Source organism: Lycorma delicatula, chromosome 8 (genome assembly GCF_047948215.1).
Source record: "Lycorma delicatula isolate Av1 chromosome 8, ASM4794821v1, whole genome shotgun sequence".
NCBI lineage: Eukaryota > Metazoa > Arthropoda > Insecta > Hemiptera > Fulgoridae > Lycorma > Lycorma delicatula.
The window spans coordinates 40,473,698-40,497,230 of record NC_134462.1 but is presented as its reverse complement, the minus strand read 5'-3'; the positions used below and the strand labels follow the sequence as shown (position 1 = coordinate 40,497,230).

Genomic DNA, 23,533 nt, shown 5'->3' with positions numbered 1-23,533 from the left:
CTGTTTATGATCAATTGTATGGTAAAATTCAATCAATATTTTCCGAAAGTGATTTCCAAGAATAAATTTATTAAAGATTGCTTTGATCTCTGTCATCTTTTTCTTATGACACTTCTTTATATATATTATATATATATATATATATATATTATAATAATTCTACATCACAGGAAAAACATCCCAAAAATTAAACAATATGATAGTAAATGGCAAAGGCTAAACCACATTCAATGAATTAGTATCTGTGGATCCCTGATCTTAAACAACATTGGATGTATATCCAATTAATGACGTTAACATCTATCTACTATTGGATAATGACTATAACAATCGACCACTTAAAAAACAATTTGTTTGTTTATTTACTTTTGATGTGAAAATAAATTTAAAAAATATTTATTTTTTATGTAGAACAATAAATTAAAAGTTGACATCTGAATTAAATTTTATGAAGTTTAAGTTGATCTTCTTTAATATATGAAAAAAAACATTTGAGTGATTGGCTAAAAGGAAGAGAACCAGAAAACATCCTTAGAAATATACATCTACAAGTTTTGTAAGGTTTCATTGCACTAAACTTTTAAAGAATGATATATTGATATTTTTATGCAAAACTATGTTCTTCTGGGTGAGGAGATACATACTACGTTTCAGATGTCCTCAAAGTGCAAAATATTTTAAATGCAACTGGACGGAAATCAAGAGAGCTACATTAATGATTTATCTACTTTCGGGTTGAAGGAATGGTATAGCTTTCTAGTAATATGTAAACCGATTGGACCAGTTGCAGGAGTGGTGTGGTGAAAACAACTGTGTTTAGGGAGGTTGGTGCTGGACTATGGAATAAATCAGGGCCTACTACATCAGATTTACTAAATAATGAAGCAAAAAGTACCTTGGTATGTAGCTTAAAAATAATGATATCAGCGAGTAATAATACCATTTAACTGTGAATTAAAATACAAAAGTTAAAAGAGCCATTTTGTGAGGTAGCAGTGACCATTTTAAATATGTCCAACAAATTCAGACTAGTGTGACCAATGAAATACTATAAGAAATGTAGCCAAAAGTGTAAAGATTCAGAAAAGGTTATATATGCTGGAAGCCAAAATAAAGAGAGTTCAGAACCTAAATATCTGTCAGCTTAATATTTACTTAGTTGATGTAAGATATCATATATCCCAAGCATATTTGTGAATGATTTCAACTTGGACTTGACAATTAGTTGGGGCAACCCTTAGACAATGTCTTACCATCTCATGGTTACCCTCGCGGAGCAACACATCGTGATGATTGAAATAACTGAAATTCACTATCAGTACAATCTCTTCTTTGTAATTGGTGAATAGCTAAGACCACCACAGGTTATTAAAAGCGCCGGTAACGTCCAGGAAAATTCCCAAGACATATTCCACCATGGTCATCGATATTACACTTATCACGAGGTGTATGGAGTCCTCAGTACCTTTTCTGGGACAAAACCCGTACTGGATCTCCATCAATAATTCATGCACTGTCAGCATATCACTTATATGAAGATACAAGACCTTCTCAAAGACTTTACCAATAACTGGCAGAGCGTCAGGGGCCTGTAAGATGAACTAGCAGTGAGATCCTTGTCACCTCCTTTAAACAACAATTTAAGAAACCCTTTCTTCCAACATGCAGGGAAGCACCCGCTGAACAACAATTTATTAAACACGCGAAATAGAGCGACATCATACCTCACTCACAGATGGTATGCGGTCTCCCCCACTTCGTTGCCGTCAGGCAGCAAATTGTTTAATAGTCTGCGTAAAATTTCAGAAACATCTGATATTAAGCCAAGCCGAGTCGAGAGAGAAAACAGAAGAACGTCCTTTCTACGTTTGCGTCCCAAAACCCTATACACAGCACCCCAGAGATCCTTGTTTCCCTGGTCACTAACAAAGGAACGCAGGAATCCCTCTTCACTGTGCTGGCCTTCTGAAAATAATAAGATCTTCAATCTCTATACTCTGCAACCAGGACTGCCCGCCATTTTGGATTACCTAATGCTGAGACATTCTCCATAAATGATTGACAGTCTGTTTCAGACCTGTTAATTCTCTATTCCACCATGGAGCAATCTTCTCTCAACCTGAACTTTGGGGAATCGAATATTCAGTAGCATCAATGAAAGCTGCTGACCTAACTGCCAGGTTGTCTAAAGCTAATGTCTCAAGACTCAGATTAAGAACACGAAGTGTGGCTGACAAGAAATAAACAAACCTCCTCCAGTTTGCATGCCTGTGCAGAAAACGACCCTGCTGAACCGGAACATTACATTGTAAAGAGTCATATCACAGAACGTTACAACACTCAAGCCACCAACAGTCTCATAAACAATCAATCGATGATCACTTGAGCAACAATCATCGACCACCTCTCAATTACTAACATTGGTAGGAATAAACCTACCAATGGTTTGGTTTATTGGTGGAATGAACGAAGTTCGTTCCACAACAAACAAACAAACAACCGACACCCATCTACCATACCAGCATCGTTGGGCAACTCTCCAGGCATATTAAATACCTGTAAATGATACTGGACAGCCCTCAACCAACTCACTGCTTTCATCAATGAATTCGCTATGCCATAACATCTATTCCAATAAGGATTTTACTATGACCAAAGAATCTGAGGATTTTACTCCTCAGATGACGGGCCTCAACAGGATCCCTGTACTGAGAACACAAACTTGCAACATATAGATGCAAGTTCTGAACATCTACATGAACAACAACATTTGAGAGCTGTCACAAGAGGGCACAATCTATCTCCTTTCTGCACACGATAGCAGACATACTGGCAGAACCACAGTAGAATTGTTTCCAATGATGAGAAAAATCTGGCAGATCATCAGAAACAAGATATGGATGCTGAAGAAGAACAATATCCAAACCCCTACTAAGAGACACCTCACCTAGCTCTAACTGTACAACGTAAGCACCCTGTGCATTTAACTGACCGGATTTAACAATGTAATGCCAAAGAAATCATACATATTGACAGCCCTCTGATAAAAACCAGAATCCTTACTACTCACAGAATGCTTAGAGTCCGTATTTGCGCGCTTACAGTTCACACAAGTAGGATCCTCTGACTTTTTGAAATACTCATCACGCTTGTCTGCAACACGCGCACACTGCCGTCAGTTTCTTACAGAATTTCGTCCTCTGTCCATACCGAGAGCATTTAAAGCAACGCTGGACATTTAAACGGTGCTTGACGTTGCAAGAAGGGAAGTCTACAAACAGCCTATCCTCAGCAACAAAGCGTTTTCAGAGTTCAGGACTTACCTCGAACACGCCGTGGTAATCGAGCCTCGCGACTACACGTTCGTTTTAAACAGTAATCAACAGTTGGACTTAAGTCCATTTCTGCCCAGTACTTTGTTCACGAATCAGAGTCATCACCTCATCTTCAGATAAACGCCTTTTTATGTGATAAACAATGACCTTTGGGCGCCTCCTCCATTTGGGGTCGACTTTCATGTTGGTTTTCCCGGTTTCGAGGGAGTCTGAAATGACTTTGTCTGTTTATCTCCTGCTACGACGACTAATCCCTTTTTAGTTTCACGAATGTTTCGAATTTTCAGACTCGACCTCTTTTCACTAAGGACGACCTGAAATTCGTCCTTTATCTCCTTGCTTGACTTACCAGAAACCCCCTCCTTTAAATTTACGAAAAATACCTCCAGTTGCTTTCGGTTCAAACTGACTTCCCGCTTTTCTCAGTATAAGGCTACGCTGAGGCACAACATCCCAACACCGCAGGGGAAGACAACCGCCTTGAGACGCTTCCAGACGCTATCCGATCTTATATGTATTCAAAATGATGTGTTTGTCAGCACCCCTGTTGCACGATGATATGAGTTTAAGGACGTTATCTCTCGTTAGATATTCAGCCTATACAATTTCTTAAAATTGTACTGGCCAGATGAATATTATCTAAGTAATTAATGACTCAAATGAATAATAGATTTAATATACAGAAGATTTTTGTAAGAAATCTTAGGTGTTTGCAATAAGGTAATGTTGAAATAAAATAATATGTAATTAAAAAGTCATTTTCCTCACCATTATTGAAAAGATTATCACTTTTTTTTTTAATTTCCAACTTTACATCATAATTGGTTGTAAAATAATGTTTTAATTATATATTTTACTAGATATCTACTATTTTGATTCTAAACCTCGAATGGATGGTTAGCATAATTTCATACTACACCTACATTTTGAAAAAAAAAACTATTTTTTTGTGTATCGAACAAAAAAAAAAGACTTTTTTAATGGCTAATTTTGCAGAACAAATATTTCAATTTCTGCTGTAAAAAATTTTCAAATATCTGTGTACCAATCTAGAGCAATGAATTGTGTATGTCATCCTTTATTTCACTCAAATTCTTGTAAACTGGTGCATTTTATCTAACATGTTAGACAAATACGAGTAAAATTCCTACATGGATTTTACACTGGAATAAAATTTTAATAAAGAATCCTAAATGCAGTTATCTTATCTATTGACTCTGAATCTGCAATGTCATAATTCTTAATGATAGCTTTTTTAATTTCAAATGAAATTAAAAAATCTATTATTGATTTTTTATAGGTTATAGATTATTTAAAAAAATTTGGGAAAAATATAATTTCGACTTGAAATTTCGTAGAAATACAAGGACGAGCTTAGGTAGTATGGGATTGTAATTTGTACATCTTAGAGTTTTTTATATTCCGCATTTTATCCTTGTGCATACCAAATTAATGTCTTTTGGAAATCTAAAAATTGGATTGAAATTTTGAGACAGAAACTTAAATTCAACTTATGTAAGGTGAGTGGAAAAGATGGCTCTCAAACAAGCTAAAAATTTTGAACAATAATTTCTTAAAATTCTAACTCGATCGATTTTTGTTAATATAATATTACGTTCTATAAATTTATTGGAATAAATATTTCGTTTTTTCAGGTAGTAAATTTATAAGCGCTTAATGACGTATTCATAAAGTCTGAATTATGTAAATTTAAATTTATATTTAAATCTTTACAATAACGTAATTTATGTAAATTAAAATTTTTCCAAGTTTTACTTCAGAGATTTTATCAGACAGAATATAGAATTACCCAGCTTAAACACCGGTCGGTTGATTAATACCTAAATTATCGGAAAATTAACGAATGATTATTTGTGAAGCAGTACTGAAGCTTATCGTGCTCAGTGAATTTTTAACAAATTTTCAAAAATGAATGTTTCATTCTTGCAATTAAACTCTTTTGTTTAATTGCAAGAATGAAACATTCAGTATTCCCTTGTTATTAATCAAGCATGTATTAGTTCTGAGTAAAGTAGATACAGAATTGTGCTTACAAGTACTATAAAAATAAAAAAATCTTTTGTGGATACCACATGATTGCCTTGTAAGCCTATTAAATTATATATACACATTTTTAATAAAAGTACATAAGATGTTATTTCACTAATAACCTTTGATTTTTTATTTTTTTTTTATTTTTATTACTGAATTATTATTTATTGTAGATTTTTTTTTACAATCAGAGGTTAATAATTATTAATTAATCAATATATTTAAATTTAAAAAAAAAGTTAAAATCAAAATTAAAAAAAAAAGTTAAAAAAAGGAAAATGAAAAAAGAAAAAGATGAAGAAAATGTTGCAAACAAAGAAAGAATAAAAAGATTAAGAGAAGACGATAAATATAAAGAGGAAGAAAACGTTAAGACTAAGGAAAAAATAAAAAGATTAAGATACGATGATGAATATAAAGACATAGAAAATTAGAAAATGTGAACACAAATTAATATTAGAAGAATCAAACCAAAGAGCGATTAAATGATTGGCAACAAAAAATAAATAAACAAGATGGTGATCAACTTCGACTTCGGGAGAAAACTGTCCGACAATATCAGAGGAGTAACGAACTAAAAGATAAAAATTTTTTTTTTTTTTATTAAAGATCGGGCATGTATACCTCAGTGTATATGTTGTTCTTATAAGGGTCTATTTTTCAGTCACACTGTAGTTAACTATACTGCAGATAAAGTTAAACAGAAATTAAACTGAAAAATTAGAAAAGTAATACGTTTCTAAATTATAACTTTTATTAATATTAAATAATCAGTTGTTTCACCAAATCTATTACATATGAATATTTGTAATAATGTCTGTTAAATTACATATACACATTTTTAAAAGTACATAAAATTTTATGTACTTTTTACAATCACGAGTTAATAATTATTAATAAATCAATATATTTAAATTAAAAACAAAAAAAAAGTAAAAAAAAAGAAAAGGAGATGAAGTCTGATTCGAACCGACGCTATGTGCCTTCCCTTATAAGATCCAAATATTCATTAATTTAAAAACATTTATTTGGCTATAACACTGGAACCAATGAAAATAAATACGACGTATAATTATCGTTGAAAAGTTCTCAATGAGGGCTTATTACTACAGTTAAGAAAAGTCCAAAATACAAACGTTTTTGGATTTTGGGATTTTTTGAACACTTTTGGTTCAGTCGACTGCAATCAAAAGGAGCGGTGCACAACTAGATGTTACAAAAGTCTTAAATCCAAAATTTCAACATCCTCCGGCTAATCATTTTTGAGTTATGGGAGATACGTACGTACGTACGTACAGACGTCACGCCAAAACTAGTCAAAATGGATTCTGGGATGGTCAAAATGGATATTTCTATTGAAATCTGAAAACCGAAATTTTTCGCAATTACAATACTTCATTTACTTCGTACAAAGAAGTAATAAAAATAATACAAACTTTTCAGTTTATTTTTGTTAAAAAATAATTTTTAATATATATAGCCTGGTACTTGTGAACGTATACTATACGTATCTAAGCACGAAAACGTTTACAGACAAATTGAATTTGAACGTGACATTCACGCTTAATTGTTTAGGGACATTCTTTTACAACTTACAATTTATTTATTGATAGATAACTTTCTAGACCTAAAAAAATGGATACAGCAATTCTTTGTGTTATACTAATATAACTCTCTAATACTAATATAAAACTCTCTTAAAACCTAATTTCCATCATTTTTGTAATTAGTGATTTGCGAGATGCTATTCAGTAACGGAGTATTAATTATTTTTTATTCATCTCGTATCAAAATGGAACTGACAAATTTAATAAACTGTAATTCATTGCAACGATTTACATTTTCCATTGACTTATGCATCAAGAAAACAATAAATAAGCGTTTTGATATATTAATTTTGACTGAAAATGTTGTGAAGGTTCTGTTAAATCATATAACTAACTAATTAAAAATAGCTTTAATAAATTACAACTTCCTACAATGAAATATTTAAAAAGTATGAAATACGACTATGATTTAATAGTAAAAAGTATTTTTAAGAGTATCGATCAGTTTAAATGTCCCAGGAAGCATTTAAACTTTAATACGTACCGTTAGGCATTTAAATTTTTTTTTAAATACATTTTTTTTTGCTATTCATATCGCCACATAAGCTTGAAGCTTGTGCGGATATGGAAATGTAGTGTATGAAAAATTCCGTGCCTGAACGGGATTCGAACCCAGGACCTCCGGATGAAAGGTCGAGACGCTACCACTCCGTCACGGAGATCGGAAAAATCGAAAAAAATGGCATAATCTGAAATTTACTTTAAAAGAAGAATGATAAAAATGACTAATTTAACATAGATGAACAAATTTAATTATACTGTATAAAAATTACATGCAATTATAATAGAAATACTTACATGCAACTTATCTCTGTAAGATTTTATGGGGAAAAGAAAACGATTTATAGTTCAGGTAAATATTTCCTTACGCCATTAAATTTAGGGAATTGCCGAGAATTTTCTTTAGAGCATTGGTTTATCTTGGTCGAGGTGATTTTTCAAAATCTAGGAAGTAATAAATTGTTTCATTTGTTAGAATTTATCAATACAAAAGCGGGTCTTTTAAAAAGAATCCTTCTTTTTTTAGATACTGCTTTTAAAAATATTTTTTTCTTTTTTAAAGCTTTATTTTTACTTCTTATTTAGTTTAATTATTTTTATAAATTAGTAATTTAGTTTTATTCATTGGAATATTAAATTATTACAACAATAGTTTTTCCTATTAGGGACAGGAAATCGTATACTATGGAAAGTACAACGATCAGATTTAGTGTCTATTTAATGCTTTGTTGTTAATCAGTTCTATTCTTAATTTTTTCAATAAATATATCTTGATTTTGTGTGGTCCCCGATAAAGAAACTGCTGAAGAGTTTTTTTCGAAATAAAGCAGTTTAATAAAATTTTTGTCAAGGGAGCTAGATCATGAAACTGCAGTATCACTGCGAAACATTCGAGCATTTTGGTCATCTACGTATGGCTTAGCAGGAATTTTAGGGTAAATTTGGTTTAGGATGCGCTATTACAAGCTTCGATACGAATTATTTTAGAAAACTGAGTTAGCCCCAATATTTTTCAACATCTACATAAAAATTACTTTTTAAATGCAGGTGGGAATTTTTATTTCCAAAAAAAACTTAATCGTTTATGTGTTGCTCCCATCTTGGGTATATATTCTGGAATCCAATGGAAATGTGATCAGATAGACGTCCATGCCTGTGGTTGATGTTCAATCACTCAAATGGGTAATTTTGTTTGTCTTGTTTTATGATCTCTTTGTTGATCATTCTTTTCTCTTTTTCTTATTTCTTTTTTTTCGATAGGTCCTGAGCTAGTTCGATATATGTTTAGTTAGATGCTCCTGGATTCTTGTCAAGAAGTAATCTCAAATGTAACTTGTATACTTTGTATTTATGTGGATTAATGAAGGTGGATTTAATAATGGACCTAGCCGGAGATAATTTTCTATTCTGTGGCTGCAGACAAAGCCCAACTTGGGGTTGAATGAGATAATTGTTTAAAATCCGATCTAATACCTCCTTACCATACAATGATGGTAGATGCGCACGCTTAAGTCTGTGATCCTGTTTGATGTGAAAAATACATTTGACAGTGTACCGTATTTCGGGCAGTAAAGAATCGTGGGGCTCAGTCCATACCTAAGGAGTATAATACAGTGTTTCTTCACCGAAAAATGAGTTGCCGCATTTCATAGACTCGGTGTTGGAACTAACGCTGTAGAATACCGCGTATGACGAAACCCTGTCTGTCGTCTTTCCTACTAGGGCAGCCATGACCGGGTTTGCCGACGACTTGGCACTCGTTGAATCGGCCAATTCGGAACGGTTGTTGATGGACACTGGGAACGAGGCGATTAATATTATTGTCTCGCGTCTGGTGGTGATTGGACTTCAGCTTTCGCCGAAAAAGACCAACGTAGTCGTAGTCTCAGATAGGTGTAAGCTGTCCCCGATTTCATTTAGGGGAAGTATCACGGTAGTTCATAGTTCATTTTACCCGTGCTGTGAAGTACCTCGGGGCGTGGATAGGTAAGAACTCCACCTTTAAAAAACACATAGTAGAAGTGTCAGTCAGAGCCGAGAAAACGGATTCCACCGGCGTTCGAATAATGACAAACTTCTGGGATCTCCGCACATCGGATACCAGCCTGGCCCATCGTATTGGAGAGGAGGATAGCACGTGCAATTCTTCGCCGATGTGCAGGGCTGCCTCCCTTCGGGTAGCTGAGGGTACAGAACCATCTCAGGCTACACCGCCAGCGTACTGGTTGGACTTGCGCCCCTGGATCTCCACGTTCGGAAGAGGAATGAGGTGTACAGGGGAGCGGGTTAGGCGGATGCGGAGTCATCGCTTATCCGCAGCTGGCAAGAGAGATGGGATAAGTTGACGAAAGGCAAATGGATCTACAGTGAATCTTCAGTGACGGCTGTGTCAAAAACACGAGGAACTGGATACGAATATATCCAGTTCCTTACCGGACACGAGTGTTTTAAGGCATATCTGTGCGCGCGAAGACTGAGATACTCCACGGAATGTGATTACTGCGGGGAGGATATCGCAGAACACACGGTACTCATGTGCGATCGGCGGTTCCTGCAGCATAGGGAAGCATGCAGGAGAAAATTTGTCGTCCTTATCCCGGAGATCATCACATATCCTTTTTATGAGAGGTAAATATTTATTAGGCTTTATTTTATTTTTATTGTTCACTTGAATAGCTCTAAAAAAAAGATCTCCAACCTTTCGTTAAGAGAATTTTTAACAACAAAATGCAAATTAACAGCCATTAAAAAAAAAATGTAATAATCTCATTAAATTTTCCCAAAATTTTGTATTGATAAATTACATTTTCTAGAATACTAACATGATATATCATTAAAGTCAGAATTTTTTTTTGTAGCTATTTTGTATTCTAATGACATCTTTATAAGTTAAGCCTTACAATCGACAGTAAAACACGCACATATTTATATCTTATCACTTATTTCTCAACTCTTACACAAACCGGGCGCACGCAGACATTCATAAATACTAACTGTTTACAATGGAAATCGGATTATACGTGGTGAAACGATGAACTAGGAGGATAGATTTAACTACATCCCTTAATGCAATGTAGTAAACGAAACGAAATAACAACCTGAGGTTTTTATCGGTTTTCCTAGTTCAGCGAAATTTACTTTTACTTTAAATCCTTCCAAAGTATTGCTTACAACTTCCCTTTAGTTTGTAAAAAAAAGAAGCAAAAAATCATGATTTGTAACATTTAAAAGGATCTAGAGAAAAAAAAATTGTAACTCAAATCTTGTAGAAGTTATTCAAAGTGATAATAAATGAGTTTTGTAAAAGAAGTGAATTTTTAAGTAAAAACTGTTCAAAATCTATTTTTATGTTATATAAGCAGAAATGGTTTGGAAGATTAAGATAAAAAACGGTCGGATTACGTCAAATAAATATTTATAGCTTAAAATTTATATGTACTGAAGAAATATTATGAAAGAAACCCTTTTGATTGTAGGAATAAGACATTGTAACATTTTTTTATTCAGTTATAAAAATATTATTCTAACTACGAAATATTTTTGTTATTTTAATCATTAAAAAGATTACTATTTTTTTTTTTAAATATCTATAGTTAAAATATAGAAAAATAAGAATTCAAATTTCCTGAAACATTATAAGAAAAAAAAATAAAAATATATTAACTAGCATACCTGAAGGAAGTTTTGTTGATCTCTTTGACCACCTCTTTCGCTCCACCAGAACTTTTTTTTAGTGACTGAGGTACAACTCCATTTTTATAATAATTAAATGAAAAATGGTAGAAGCTACTTTCTTGAAAACTGACAAAAATATACTGTAACAAGCGAGATAATGAAATTACTTGAAATATGGTTTTCATATATATATATATATTTACTGGATGATTTACAAGAATATAACAACTTTTCAGGACATGTTCTACTAGTGAAAATTAAAAAAAATCTCATAAAAGCATAGATTCGGAAACGCTTCGTTAACGAGTGTCAGCTGGTGAAAAGTTTCGCCCTGATTTCTGCATTTTCGGTAAAATTAAGTAAGATTGTAATTCTTAGAATCCAAATTAAGGAATAAATTTAGTGGTTTTCTGACTTGAAAATTGAAAAAAAAAACAGATCCCAGATCTGTATTTTTTTATTATTTTTGAGAAATTTGAAGTAAAAAACAAAAGGTTGGGGTCGAAAAAATCATTTTACGTTTGGGGTGAAATAATTTTGTTAAGTGGGTAATAAAATCATAAAAAGTTTAAACAAAAATTGTAGAGAATTTGATTTTGAGTAAAATGGTATTATAAAGTCTAAAGAAACTAAATAAAAACTTAAGAATTTCGAGGTTTAATAAAAACAAATTTACTACTTAATTTGGGTCCCAAGATTTACAGTTTGACATAATTTTATCGAAATCGCGAAAATCAGGGCGAAATCTATCGCCAGCCGACACTCTGTAATGAAGCGTTTCCAAACTTTTGTTTATATGAACCTTCTTTTCACCAGTAGAACATGTCCTGAAAATTTGTTACATTCTTCATGAATCAGTTTGTATATACAAGACAATTTCTACTAGTAATATTTACATAATATATTTTTTAGCACCGGCCTCCGTGGCGCACCTTATCCTCTGAAGCAATACCTAACGGTAGACCCGGAGGTCATAAAAAACAAAAAATTTCAGCGGATAATCTTTCTTAATTATAAATTTCTTAATTAAAATTGGTTAAATTTTTCTTAATTAAATTAAGAGGTGAAAAACAGGTGAATTAAACTGGGAAGGTTGTAGTACTGTTAAACTTTCTTTATCTGTTAGTCTCCAGAACCACCGTAAGATATTAATTTAGAGGGTGATAAGAATGAATGTAAATGAAGTGTAGTCTTGTACGGTCTCAGGTCGACCATTCCTGAGATGTGTTTTAATTGAAACCCAACAAAAATAACACTGGTATTCACGATCTAGTATTCAATCCGTATAAAATTGTTTTTTTTTTTGGTTAAGATCAACTAGTTGGACCCGAAAACGTAAAGATTTGCAAAGAAAACCTGATACCCTATTTTTGATATGATCACCATACTTTCATCTTTATTAACTATTCTAGCTTAGGTTCAAATCCTAGTAAAGGCAGTTACTTTTATACGAATTTGAATTCTATATTGTGGATACTGGTGTTCTTTGGTGGTTGGGTTTCAATTAACCACACATCTCAGGAATAGTCGACCTGAGACTGTACAAGATTACATTTCATTTACATTTATATATATCATCCTCATTCATTCATCCTCTGAAGTAATATATTACGCTGGTTCCGAAGCCTAAATAAATAAAGTACTGGTAAACTGTATCCATAATAAATTAATTGGACTGAAACATGAACAATAAAAAATCTGAACAATTCAAGAACAGGAATTTTCGCAATTTTATTTAGAAAGATTTGAAGCTTAAAAATTAAATTTAAATTTTCATTCGATTTTTTTAATTTTAAAAAGGGACCAACTTAGGCCGCCGATATTTAAATTTAAACTTTTTTGATTTTCACAATATTTCATATTTCCGCTAGGATTATCATAATTGATATGAGTATTATTTTCTGCATTCTAGCATTTTCCCTCTAACATTCGAACGCGTTTCGGAGTACCTCCATCTTCAAAACCTTTTAGTGTTAAAAGCAGATTTAAAGAATTAGAGAAATAAAGTCTAGTGAATGTAGTCTTGAGAGTGAAGGTACTCCGAAATGCATACGAATGTTAAAATGACAAGGTTAGGAAAATCAGAAAATAACACCCAATTTTAATTTTTGTTTTGCAAATTTACAATCTTTTTGTGTACTTACCAAAAGGATTTAAACATTTTTAAGATATACATAGCATGACCTGTTTTATTTAATGAAACTCATATCCAGAAGTAACAATTCTTTATTATTTCTGGTTTCGTTTGAATCGTTAAAACAACACTAGTTGAAATAAAATTTCGAAAGTAAAATAAAATTATGAAATCGAACGGAGAAGAAATGGATCTGTTAAAATATTTATTTTAATCATAAATTTTCAAGTACGAACTATGTCTGCACGAATGAATTAACATGAAGATTATTATTTTTTTTTTTCAAATAACAATATATTTTTCAATGTAATCAACAAATAAATTATTATGAAAACGTAGTCAGATAATACAAACTAGTGGTTAAAACGGGTTAATATTTTATCCCTTTTTCTTCTTGAGTATAGTAAAATAAATAAGAAAAAAAAAATCACCGAGAAAAAGTCATACAAGTGGTTTTCTCATCCGACTGAAATATTTTCCCATCCTATAAGACAGAAAAAGAAATACTAGATTGTTGGCGGCTGGTGAATGGGAAGAGAATGCAACATCAGAACTTATGGCTGAAATGTGCTTATTGTGAAATTTAAGATTATTTTTCTTCTATAAAATATTACTTTTTTTCATTTATTTTGAATTTTTTTATACATGCTGTTTTATTTCATTTCACAATATTTTTACAGGTTTCTCAAACTCCTCTACCTTATTTTTCTAAAATTCTGTAAAATTATGATTAATTGGTTGTTGGTTAGTTAATTCTTTTATTAAAAATAATTTTATCTATCATTCAAACTATAAAAAATTGAAATTAAATAAAAATATTATATTTTTACTTACAGTAAAATTCTTTTTACATACCCATCTCTATTTTCTGAACCATTCTTTGTATCAACAAACAAAGCTTGTTTTTTGAAATCCTAGACATAAAAAATCATCATATCGGATTTCAACGAATTCAGCATTACCTTATTAATGCTGAACCGGTTGAAATCCTTCAAAATATTTATGAACCAAGTTATACTGTATTGCAGTAAATAAAAACGTGAAAATGTCTAGGCACGAGAACTAAGCTTTCTTCTAAATCCGAAATTTTACATTAGAATTCCCGAATTTTGAATTTAAGGCAAAAATTTTAATTCATACATTGGTGTGAATGAAGAAATATTATTTCAAATCAGCGTTTCTGAATAGTAGGACAATGTCAATAATATTTAAAATAGAATTACACTTAAAACCGAAAACCGAACCACTACAGACTAAAGCATAGTTGTAACATGTAGCAATTTATGAATGAAATAAAAAAAATGAAAACCTAGTTATTATATTTTTAATTTATTTTTTAAAGATTTCAAAGATTCGCTGTGCAGCGATGCACTTTTGTACTCGAGCTATCATATTGAGTCACCTGATTCAAAATGTTGTGTCAGTGCTATCGATATCTTCTTGAATGTTTGCCTTTAGTTCATCGATAATGCAGGAATTTGATTCATAAACTCTATCCTTCAAATAACCCGAAAAGAAAAACTTGCAACTATAAAAATCTAGTTTTTCTAGTTGTCACCGCCCTCTACTCATGGTTCATTCTTCTCTAAATTTTTTCGGTCATCCTCGCTGGTTAACGTATGGAATTAAATCGGTTGATGTGTTACATGTTTCTCCATCTTGTTGGAAGATGCGTACTCATTTTCACAATCTGTTAACTAAGCGTAGAATTCTTCGAATTTATTGACAGTCTGATGAAATAATATTGGCTCAACTATATGAATACCAGAAATAGCACATAATATACCGATTTTCTCATCGTGAAGTGGACATTTAAACATCTGATTAGGATTTTCAGCAGTCAAATACATGGTGTTGTGCAAATTAACATGCTCAAGTAAATGATACCATGCCTTGTCCGACATGAAACACAGCATCGGGTCTACCTGTTTATAGACAATATTTTTGAAAAACCAGTCGAATTAATTAAGAATTTTCAGTTTGTTCTATTAAACAAATAGCACAGCTGTTGCATGATATACCTTCAAATTGAAATCATGAATAATCATACGGCAAGACGTGAATTTTACACCACTTTTTTGTGATTCCTTACGTACAGAGTTTCAGGTTGAAGAAATTATTTTTTGAGTATCAGTACAGCTTCTGGATTCCTAACGAAAGGTGGCTGTCGATTTTAAGTTATAAACTGACCCTATTTCACGCCATTTTTTAACAAAATCGGACACGATAATATTTGCTGGAATATTGGAATTTGGAAGCATCCAGAACGCATATAAGCTTCAATTATAGCAATTATATTCCTCTATCGAATAAGGCATTACAGAAAAACAACTGCAAAGTACGAGAAAATATACTGCATGAATCATGAACAGTTTACAACTAAGTAGTTAGAAATACAATCAATATTGGCGTTATTAATAGTGACGGTAGTAGCGTTTTAGGTAACCCACCGAGTTGGTCTAGTGGTGAACGCGTCTTCCCAATTCAGCTGATTTGGAAGTCGAGAGTTCCAGCGTTCAAGTCCTAGTAAAGCCAGTTTTTTTTACGCGGACTTGAATACTAGATCGTGGATATCGGTGTTCTTTGGTGGTTGGGTTTTCAATATACCACACATCTCAGAAATGGTCGAATAGAGAATGTAACAAGACTACACTTCATTTACACTCAATACATATCATCCTCTGAAGTATTATCTGAACGGTAGTTACCGGAGGCTAAACAGGATAAAGAAAAGTAGCGTTATAGGTGACACTAACTGCATTTCGAGCCGGCTCGGTTCGGTTTTAAATTGCTCACCAGGGTACAACCGCTTCAATTATATTATTCCCAGTTCCATAGAATTAATCAGAAATACAAATTTTTATCCTATAATAAGTTAGTATGATGATCCGTCTTAAATGAGTTAGCTTGAATTTTTTTTTCTATATTAACACTAATGTATGTATGTATAATTATATTTACTTTTGGTTAAGAACATTGCATTAATACAAAACTAACAATTTTTTGTTATATTTTTATTGTCACCTTATTTATTAAATAAGGCGGTAAAAATTACATTTATGAGCGGAGTTGTAAATGTTTATTTTATTTTGTACTTTGAAAGTTATTTTGAAACTTTCAGTTTCATTGGTTGAAACTGAAACAACAAAATGTTGTTCGATAGGTGAATGTGTTGCTGAAATATATAAATCACTTTTGTTTTTTAACATTATTTTTTGTAAGAATAAGATCTGAATTGTTTAACCGACTTATTTAATTATAAAGAGTTTTAAAATGGCTTTTTACTTAGTTAGTTGAATATTTAATTAATAAGTACTTCGTTATTTAGTGTACTGTTCTGTGGTTTCAACTTACAACTCTGTATTAAATGACAATTTTTTTTAATTCAAATTTAATACATTCTCTAAATTTCGAGATATTTTAATTTTTGTGAGTATGGTAAATTTTGATTGGGTGTATTAGTGCAATATTTTCGAATATTTGCTTTTGATTTTCGGGTGATAATGACACCTCCCTGGGAATTTTTTTTATTAAAAAATCATGCAAGATGTGGCTATTAAATAACGAGACTATGTTGTAAAATATTTTATTTTAAATTTTTACATATTTAGTTATTATCCCCATCAATATACACCCTTCCTCTACCCCTACAACGCTCCATGCGAGTTTTCCATTATTCAAAACAGTGCTGGAAGTCTTTTTCTGTAAGCATTTTCATGATGCGTGCCGCTTTTTCTTTCACAGCGTCAATAGTCAGAAATCTTGTTCTTTTTCACGCAGAATTTACCTTGGGGAACAGATAAAAGTCACATGGTGTCAGGTCAGACGAATAAGGGGGATGGTCTCTAACACCGGAATGTTATACTTGGCTAGAAACGTCTTCACAGACAATGCAGTATGAGCCGGTGCATTGTCCTGATGAATAACCCATGTGTTGTTCTACTTTTCGGGTAGTTTCTCTTTTTTTTGGCAATTCCTACCGTTTCAAGGATCGCACGAATAGTTAACCGACGGCCAGATGGGATCAGCTCAATTTTTTTTATATTTTGATGTGGAAGAGCGACCCGGTCGAACATCCATCTTCAACGTCTTCTAGGCCATCTTGGAAACGCTTAAACCACTCAAAAACCAGCGCAAGTGATAAACATTCATTGCCTTTAAACATTCATACGTTTCTTAATAAAAGATAAATTTAAGTAGCACATTTTTCCAAGTTTCATATGAAATTTCGCGATAATTCTTTGCTCTAATAAAAAACTTACCATTTTTTCTGGAAAAAAAAAAAATTGATGTTATCCAAATGAAGGCAACAACCAGAATAATATGTCTACAGAAACTGTAGTGGCAACAATCTAATGAAAAGGCTTTATGCAACACAGCTGTCGGTCGTACGAATTTTCCGAATGCGCAGTTCTTCTGTAGCAGCATTAGTCTCGTTATTTAATAGCCGCACTTCGTATATTCATATATATATATATATATATATATTGGTCTATGTAATATAGAATTAATGTTTTATTTGTTGTTCTAATTTAATAAAAACGCGACAATTAAAGAAGGCCAGCTATCATGGGAGTACCGATTGACCTTTTTTCTCGACAGCGGGAAGAGAGAGGTGGGGAAATGGAGAAGGAGCAGGCACAGGAACTGCTAATGAACAGGTTGCATGCCAGATGGGAGGAATCTAGGAACGGTGATTGGATACGGCGGTTGCTCCGTACGATTAAATCTTGGGTGGAGAGAACCTACGGTGAGATAGGGTACGAACTAACCCATTTGCTTATTGACATGGGTGTTTCCACTCGTACCTGAAGAGATTCAGATGGACGGAGACAGACCTGTGTATCTAGCGTGGACAGGTTGACTTCGTTGAACATACCGTCTTCAACTGCCACCACTGGGAGCAGTCGCGGGCAGAATGTTATCACACTCTGGGACATCTAGATCCTGATAACGTTATGGGCTGCATGCTCAGGTTCAGGAGGAGCTGGGCTGTGGTAGAGTGCGTGATCATGTACTACATCAAGAGTAAACTGGCGGATTGGTTAATTTGTCGACCAGTCTCCGGGAGTGGGTAGCGGTAGCCTACCCGGGTTGCCGCCTGCCGATGACTCCCGGAGAACGTCAGATCCTGCTGCTCAGAAGCTGACAGTACGTGTATCCCGCACCCGTCACATAGGAACCGTGTTCATGCCTCGCGGCCAGATCTAGTTCATATGGGAAGAAAGGGAATGTTTTTTTAGTCGGTGAGAGCCTAACTCTACCGTCTGTTTCGGGCGGTCGGTGGCTGGTAGAGTTTTTTCCTGCTAAGAGAAACGAGGAAAAAAAGTATCGTGGGCGAGAAGAAATTTTGGATTCTAATATCGTCAGTAAGTAAATAAATAAAACCTTTTTCATCTAAAAGAAAAAAGTTGAGAATATTAAAAAAACAGACAATAAAAACATTTAAAATCTGAAAAATGTAGGAAAGATTTAAAACTTTTTCGTTACACTTTACAAGAAACTAACTTAACTCATCTGATATTATGGAGAAGAGTATGATCTGCACGTTCAAAGAACCCCCTCGCAAAGTTGAGGACAGGTCCTAATTTTGTTTAAGTACGGTTACATTATTTAAATTTAAATTTCCAGCTACAAAAAGAAATCGGCATTTAAAAAATATCTGTTGAATCGATTTTGGATGTCAGGAACATATTCCTAATTAATTACTTAACTGATGCTAATTTTCAAAATTTGTATAATATAATTATTAATAATTGCAAATACAATTTCAAAAATATAAATTGTATTACGACGGTTGTGGAATAAAAACTGTATTTAAATTTAATTTTGATTGTGAAGTACAATTTTTTTCAATAAAGTAAATTTATATATATATATATATATTATTTAAAATTTAAAAACCCATTGGTATAAATAAATATTTTATTACAACTTATCAGATCACGGAGAAAAAACCAAACATAAAAATGCACGATAGGAAATAATACCTAATTGAGCATTTAAAACTAAGTGTTGCGTGAAAGAAACAGTACGGCACTAATTTTCGTGTTACTACTAGTTACAGTTTTGTAGGTGAAACAATTAGTGACCACGCATATATAATTTATAATTGGTGTCATCAAGTCATGCGACACGCTAAGCTAATCATCATGCTAAAGCGTGTATACATACATACACACACGATATATATATTTTCGTTTGTGTGTATGTGTGTGTGGGCACACGCGCGTGCGCGCGCTGAGTATGAATCGTACTGCAGTACATCGTGACAATAACAAGGGCGTTCGTAATAACTGATGAATAGGTTTCTACTTTTTAAGCGTAGGCGGAGAAATGTTCATGAAAGGAAAAGAGTTGGTAGAGGCCGCTGTCGGCAAATAAACTGATGAAGTTAGTAGTCAGTTCGCAGTCAATTTGATAATAATTTAGCTCTTCGTCTTTTTTTATTTTTTTTCTTAACTTATACAACAATCTACTGAATACATAGTAAATGACCATCCGACTAGTGCTAAGATACGCTTAAATTTACTATTCCATCTTCTATTTTTGGAAGCGGATAAACATTATTTTCAATCGTATAACAATGTAAGTACAAAAATAATTTATTTAAAATTAATTTTAAAGTTAAATATAAAATTGACAGATTTTAGAATACTTTCTTTTTAATTTTAAATTATTATAAAAAACTCCTCAGTAATTGATAACTTCTCGGTTATTATTTATTGTTAGTAATAAACTAACAATAAATAATAACCTACAAAATCTGGATTTGAATCCCAGTAAGACTTTGTACTTTTTTCACCCTACAAGATTTATCACGGCAATCATAAGTAAATATTGTGATTGTCACTGGGTGTAAGCCTGTTATCACTAGAAAAATAAATAAATGAAATATTTTAACATATAGGGATAAACATTTTATATTATTTTCAATAAAGAATTATAAATAAAAATATTTTAGCAGTTAGAAAATTCAACAAAATTCGATTATTCGAGATATATATCATTCTTTCATAACCTCCGTTCCATCATTATATATGATTTTAATTCTTAAAAGATATATTTTTATAAAAACTACATCAAATTTTAAATATCCGGTTATTTAACTTACAACAATACATTCTCTTAGTATATAAGTTATTAAAACAGTTGGCTAACTAAAAATGTAGGTTATCAAAATGTTAAAATTCGCTGAATTGACAAATAAAACGTTTTTATAGGTTATAGAACGTTCTTTAGATGTGTTTTCTAGAAATATCTAAACACAGTAAAATATATTCCTTGTTTGTTTATGTTATTAAACCACGTGATAATAAAATTTTATATTTACCGTTTATTTATTATATATTAACCACATAAAAAAATGAATTTTGAAATAAAAATTCCATGATATATGATATGTCAACGGTCATAAAAAATACAAAGTAAATATAAACACTGTAATTAAATTAAAAAAAGAAGATATTTATTAAACTGTTTTTGTATTGTTTATGAATAAAATTTATAATTTTATAAGATTAAATATAAAGAAAAACTAATGCGATATAAAATAGTAAGCATAAATCAATTAAAAAGTAGATCTGTAACAAATTATTTCTTCTACAAATTATGAAGAAATAAATTACAATACTTAATAAAATACAGTACATTTATAATTCCCCTAATGAACGACAGTTAATCATAAAAGTAGGCACGTTAAATTATTGATTTATACTATCTTATGGCTGTCATGTAAGGTATAAACAATAATACCAGTCAAAAGTTGTTTTCTGTGATAAACAATATTCATACAATGCCCATAAAAGAGTGAAGTCCATCCCCAAGAGGTGTCCATTTTGGGTCAGGTACAATTACACTTCAGTCGGTTTGGTGTACCGATTAGGGAAGATCATATATATATATATATATATATATATATATATATATATATATATATATATATATATATCATCCTATCCTAAATCATTTTAAGCCTGGAATGTGATGGTTGTTTTTTTTGAGAATACCTTTTTCTAAAATCAGTGCACGTGTGTTATGTCATATGTGCTATCACATAACCTTTAAATTATGATAGGTTCAACTAAACATTTGCATAATATTTATAAAATTATTTACTAATGTAAAAAAAGAAAACGCTGTATGATTTTTGTTATATAACAGAGAACAGCAATGACTCATTATCTACAAATGAAATTAGTATTAAATCGTGCTGAAAAACAAAACAAGTAAAAAACAAACTTAAATGAATCTTTCAACTAGTTCCAAAGAAACTAATCACTACATTTGAAACTTTTTCACGCCGAAACCCACAGAATTTTTTGTTTTAAGAGTTTTCGCTGGAAATTTAAGTTTTTTGTGATACAAAATTTAAAGAAATTTACAAGAACCCATTTGGTACGATAAGAAAATGTATTAATTGTATAATAATGTTACATAATAACTTTATTTTCATTTATTATAATAAATAAAGTTGCATCGTTTGATTTATAACTAGTTTTATTGACGACGTTAGTAATCTGCTTTGCACAATAACCAGATAAATTAAAATTTATTCCAAATCATCCTATAAAAGATACAGTGATACTGCATAATAATTTCTAAATGCTTTTTGGTCGTACTCGTTGGTCTATTACAAGCTCTACAACAATGAAGTAGTTGCTGAAATAATAGTCTTTAGTTTAAATGTTGTTGTTTCTATATATGTAAATCAGAGTTATTCAAAAAATTGTATACACATTTTGAACTGTCATAGAAATTTTATTTTCCTACCTACAAGGTTAAATTTCAAGAAAAAGTAAGGATTACAGTCCAGTTTGACAAATAAGTGTACATTCTGGTCAAACTGAATGTTCCAAATGGTGGTTAAAGTAAATGTTCAAAATGGTGGCCTTCAGCATCGATATATTTTTGAGTATGAGTCACGACTGTTTCTACAGCTCGCACCAAAGTATCTAATGGAATTTCTGCGTATTCCACTTGAATCTCATACCAAAGTGTGTCCAGGTTACGCAATTTATGGAAGGTACACTTCATCTTTAACTGTATCCCATAAAAATAAAGATCAAGTGGCGTAAGGTCTGGAGAACGTGCAGGAAAACTCGATTGGTCCCCTCGTCCTATCAACTGGCCTGGTACATTTTAATCCAGGTACGCCCATCCCATATATCGGTATGATAGTGCAGCGGGGCGCTATTTCGTTGATAATAACATCTGTCATTACCGTACATTGTACGAATGGAAGGGAAAATGAAATCAGCAAGTATTATTAGGTATTTTTTTCTCCAGTTACAGTGCTATCAATATGGAAAGGCCCAATGAATCCCCTAGGAAACAAACCGCACCACACATTCGCACCAGGCAAATTCACAGCCTTTCAACAGTAACGTGGGGATTATCTTCAGCCCAGTACAAACAATTATGCCTATTGACAGTTCCATTAATTTTGAATTGTGATTCATCCGACGAAACAATGCTACTCACAAATTCAGTTTACATGTAACCATTCCCTGAACCCATTCACAAAATTGTAACCTGCGATCTGAGTTACGACTCAGATCGCAGGATACAATTTTGCACCGGCCTTGAAATGTAAACAAACAAACTCCGTTTACTCAGAATGAGTCGCACACTACTAGCACTTACACCACTGTCAAGTGACCCTTGCCTTACAGATTTTTTTGGTGAACTCTGAAATAGTTCCAGCACAACACCTGAAGATTCATCACTTGTAGCCGTGCGAAGATGCCTTATTCAACCTTTCTACATATCACACACTGTTCCATAATCCTCTAATTTGTCTGGTAGACGTGCAAAGGCCACCATTTGGAAAATTTACTTTAATCACCATTTGAAATATTCAATTTGACCAGAAAGTACACTTATTTTTCAAATGGAAGTACAACCTTACTTTTTCCAAAAATTTAACCTTGTAGGTAAGGAAATAAATTTTCTATCAGTTCAAAATGTGTATACATTTTTTAAAAAATACTTTATATGTAGCATTTTGATATTCCTCCTTTTTTAAACCTTGTTTTTAATTTTATATATTATTTTTTTTTTGTTTTTTGAAAAATTGATCTTCGCATTTAACCAAATTGTGAATTATATAATACAATTTTCTTTATTTCACTATTTATTATTTTAAATAAAAAATGAACAGTGGAAAGAATATTACACCTGAAAAGTACTTCACACCTTTCTAATTAACAATGCTTGAAAAGAGAATA

General features: G+C 32.1%; 1 protein-coding gene across 2 annotated transcripts in view; it reads left to right on the top strand.

Annotated features, from left to right (window-relative positions):
- Positions 1-19,614: 19,614 nt before the first annotated feature.
- Positions 19,615-23,533, top strand: part of LOC142328628 (ATP-sensitive inward rectifier potassium channel 11-like) — a 92,690-nt gene continuing 88,771 nt past the window's right edge. The window contains exon 1 of one of the 2 annotated variants that reach the window (XM_075372474.1): positions 19,615-19,892. In XM_075372474.1, coding sequence (XP_075228589.1) covers positions 19,891-19,892 — 2 coding nt within the window. In that variant the 5' untranslated portion in view covers positions 19,615-19,890. The remainder of the gene's footprint in view (positions 19,893-23,533) is intronic. The other variant, XM_075372472.1, reaches the window with a different exon arrangement.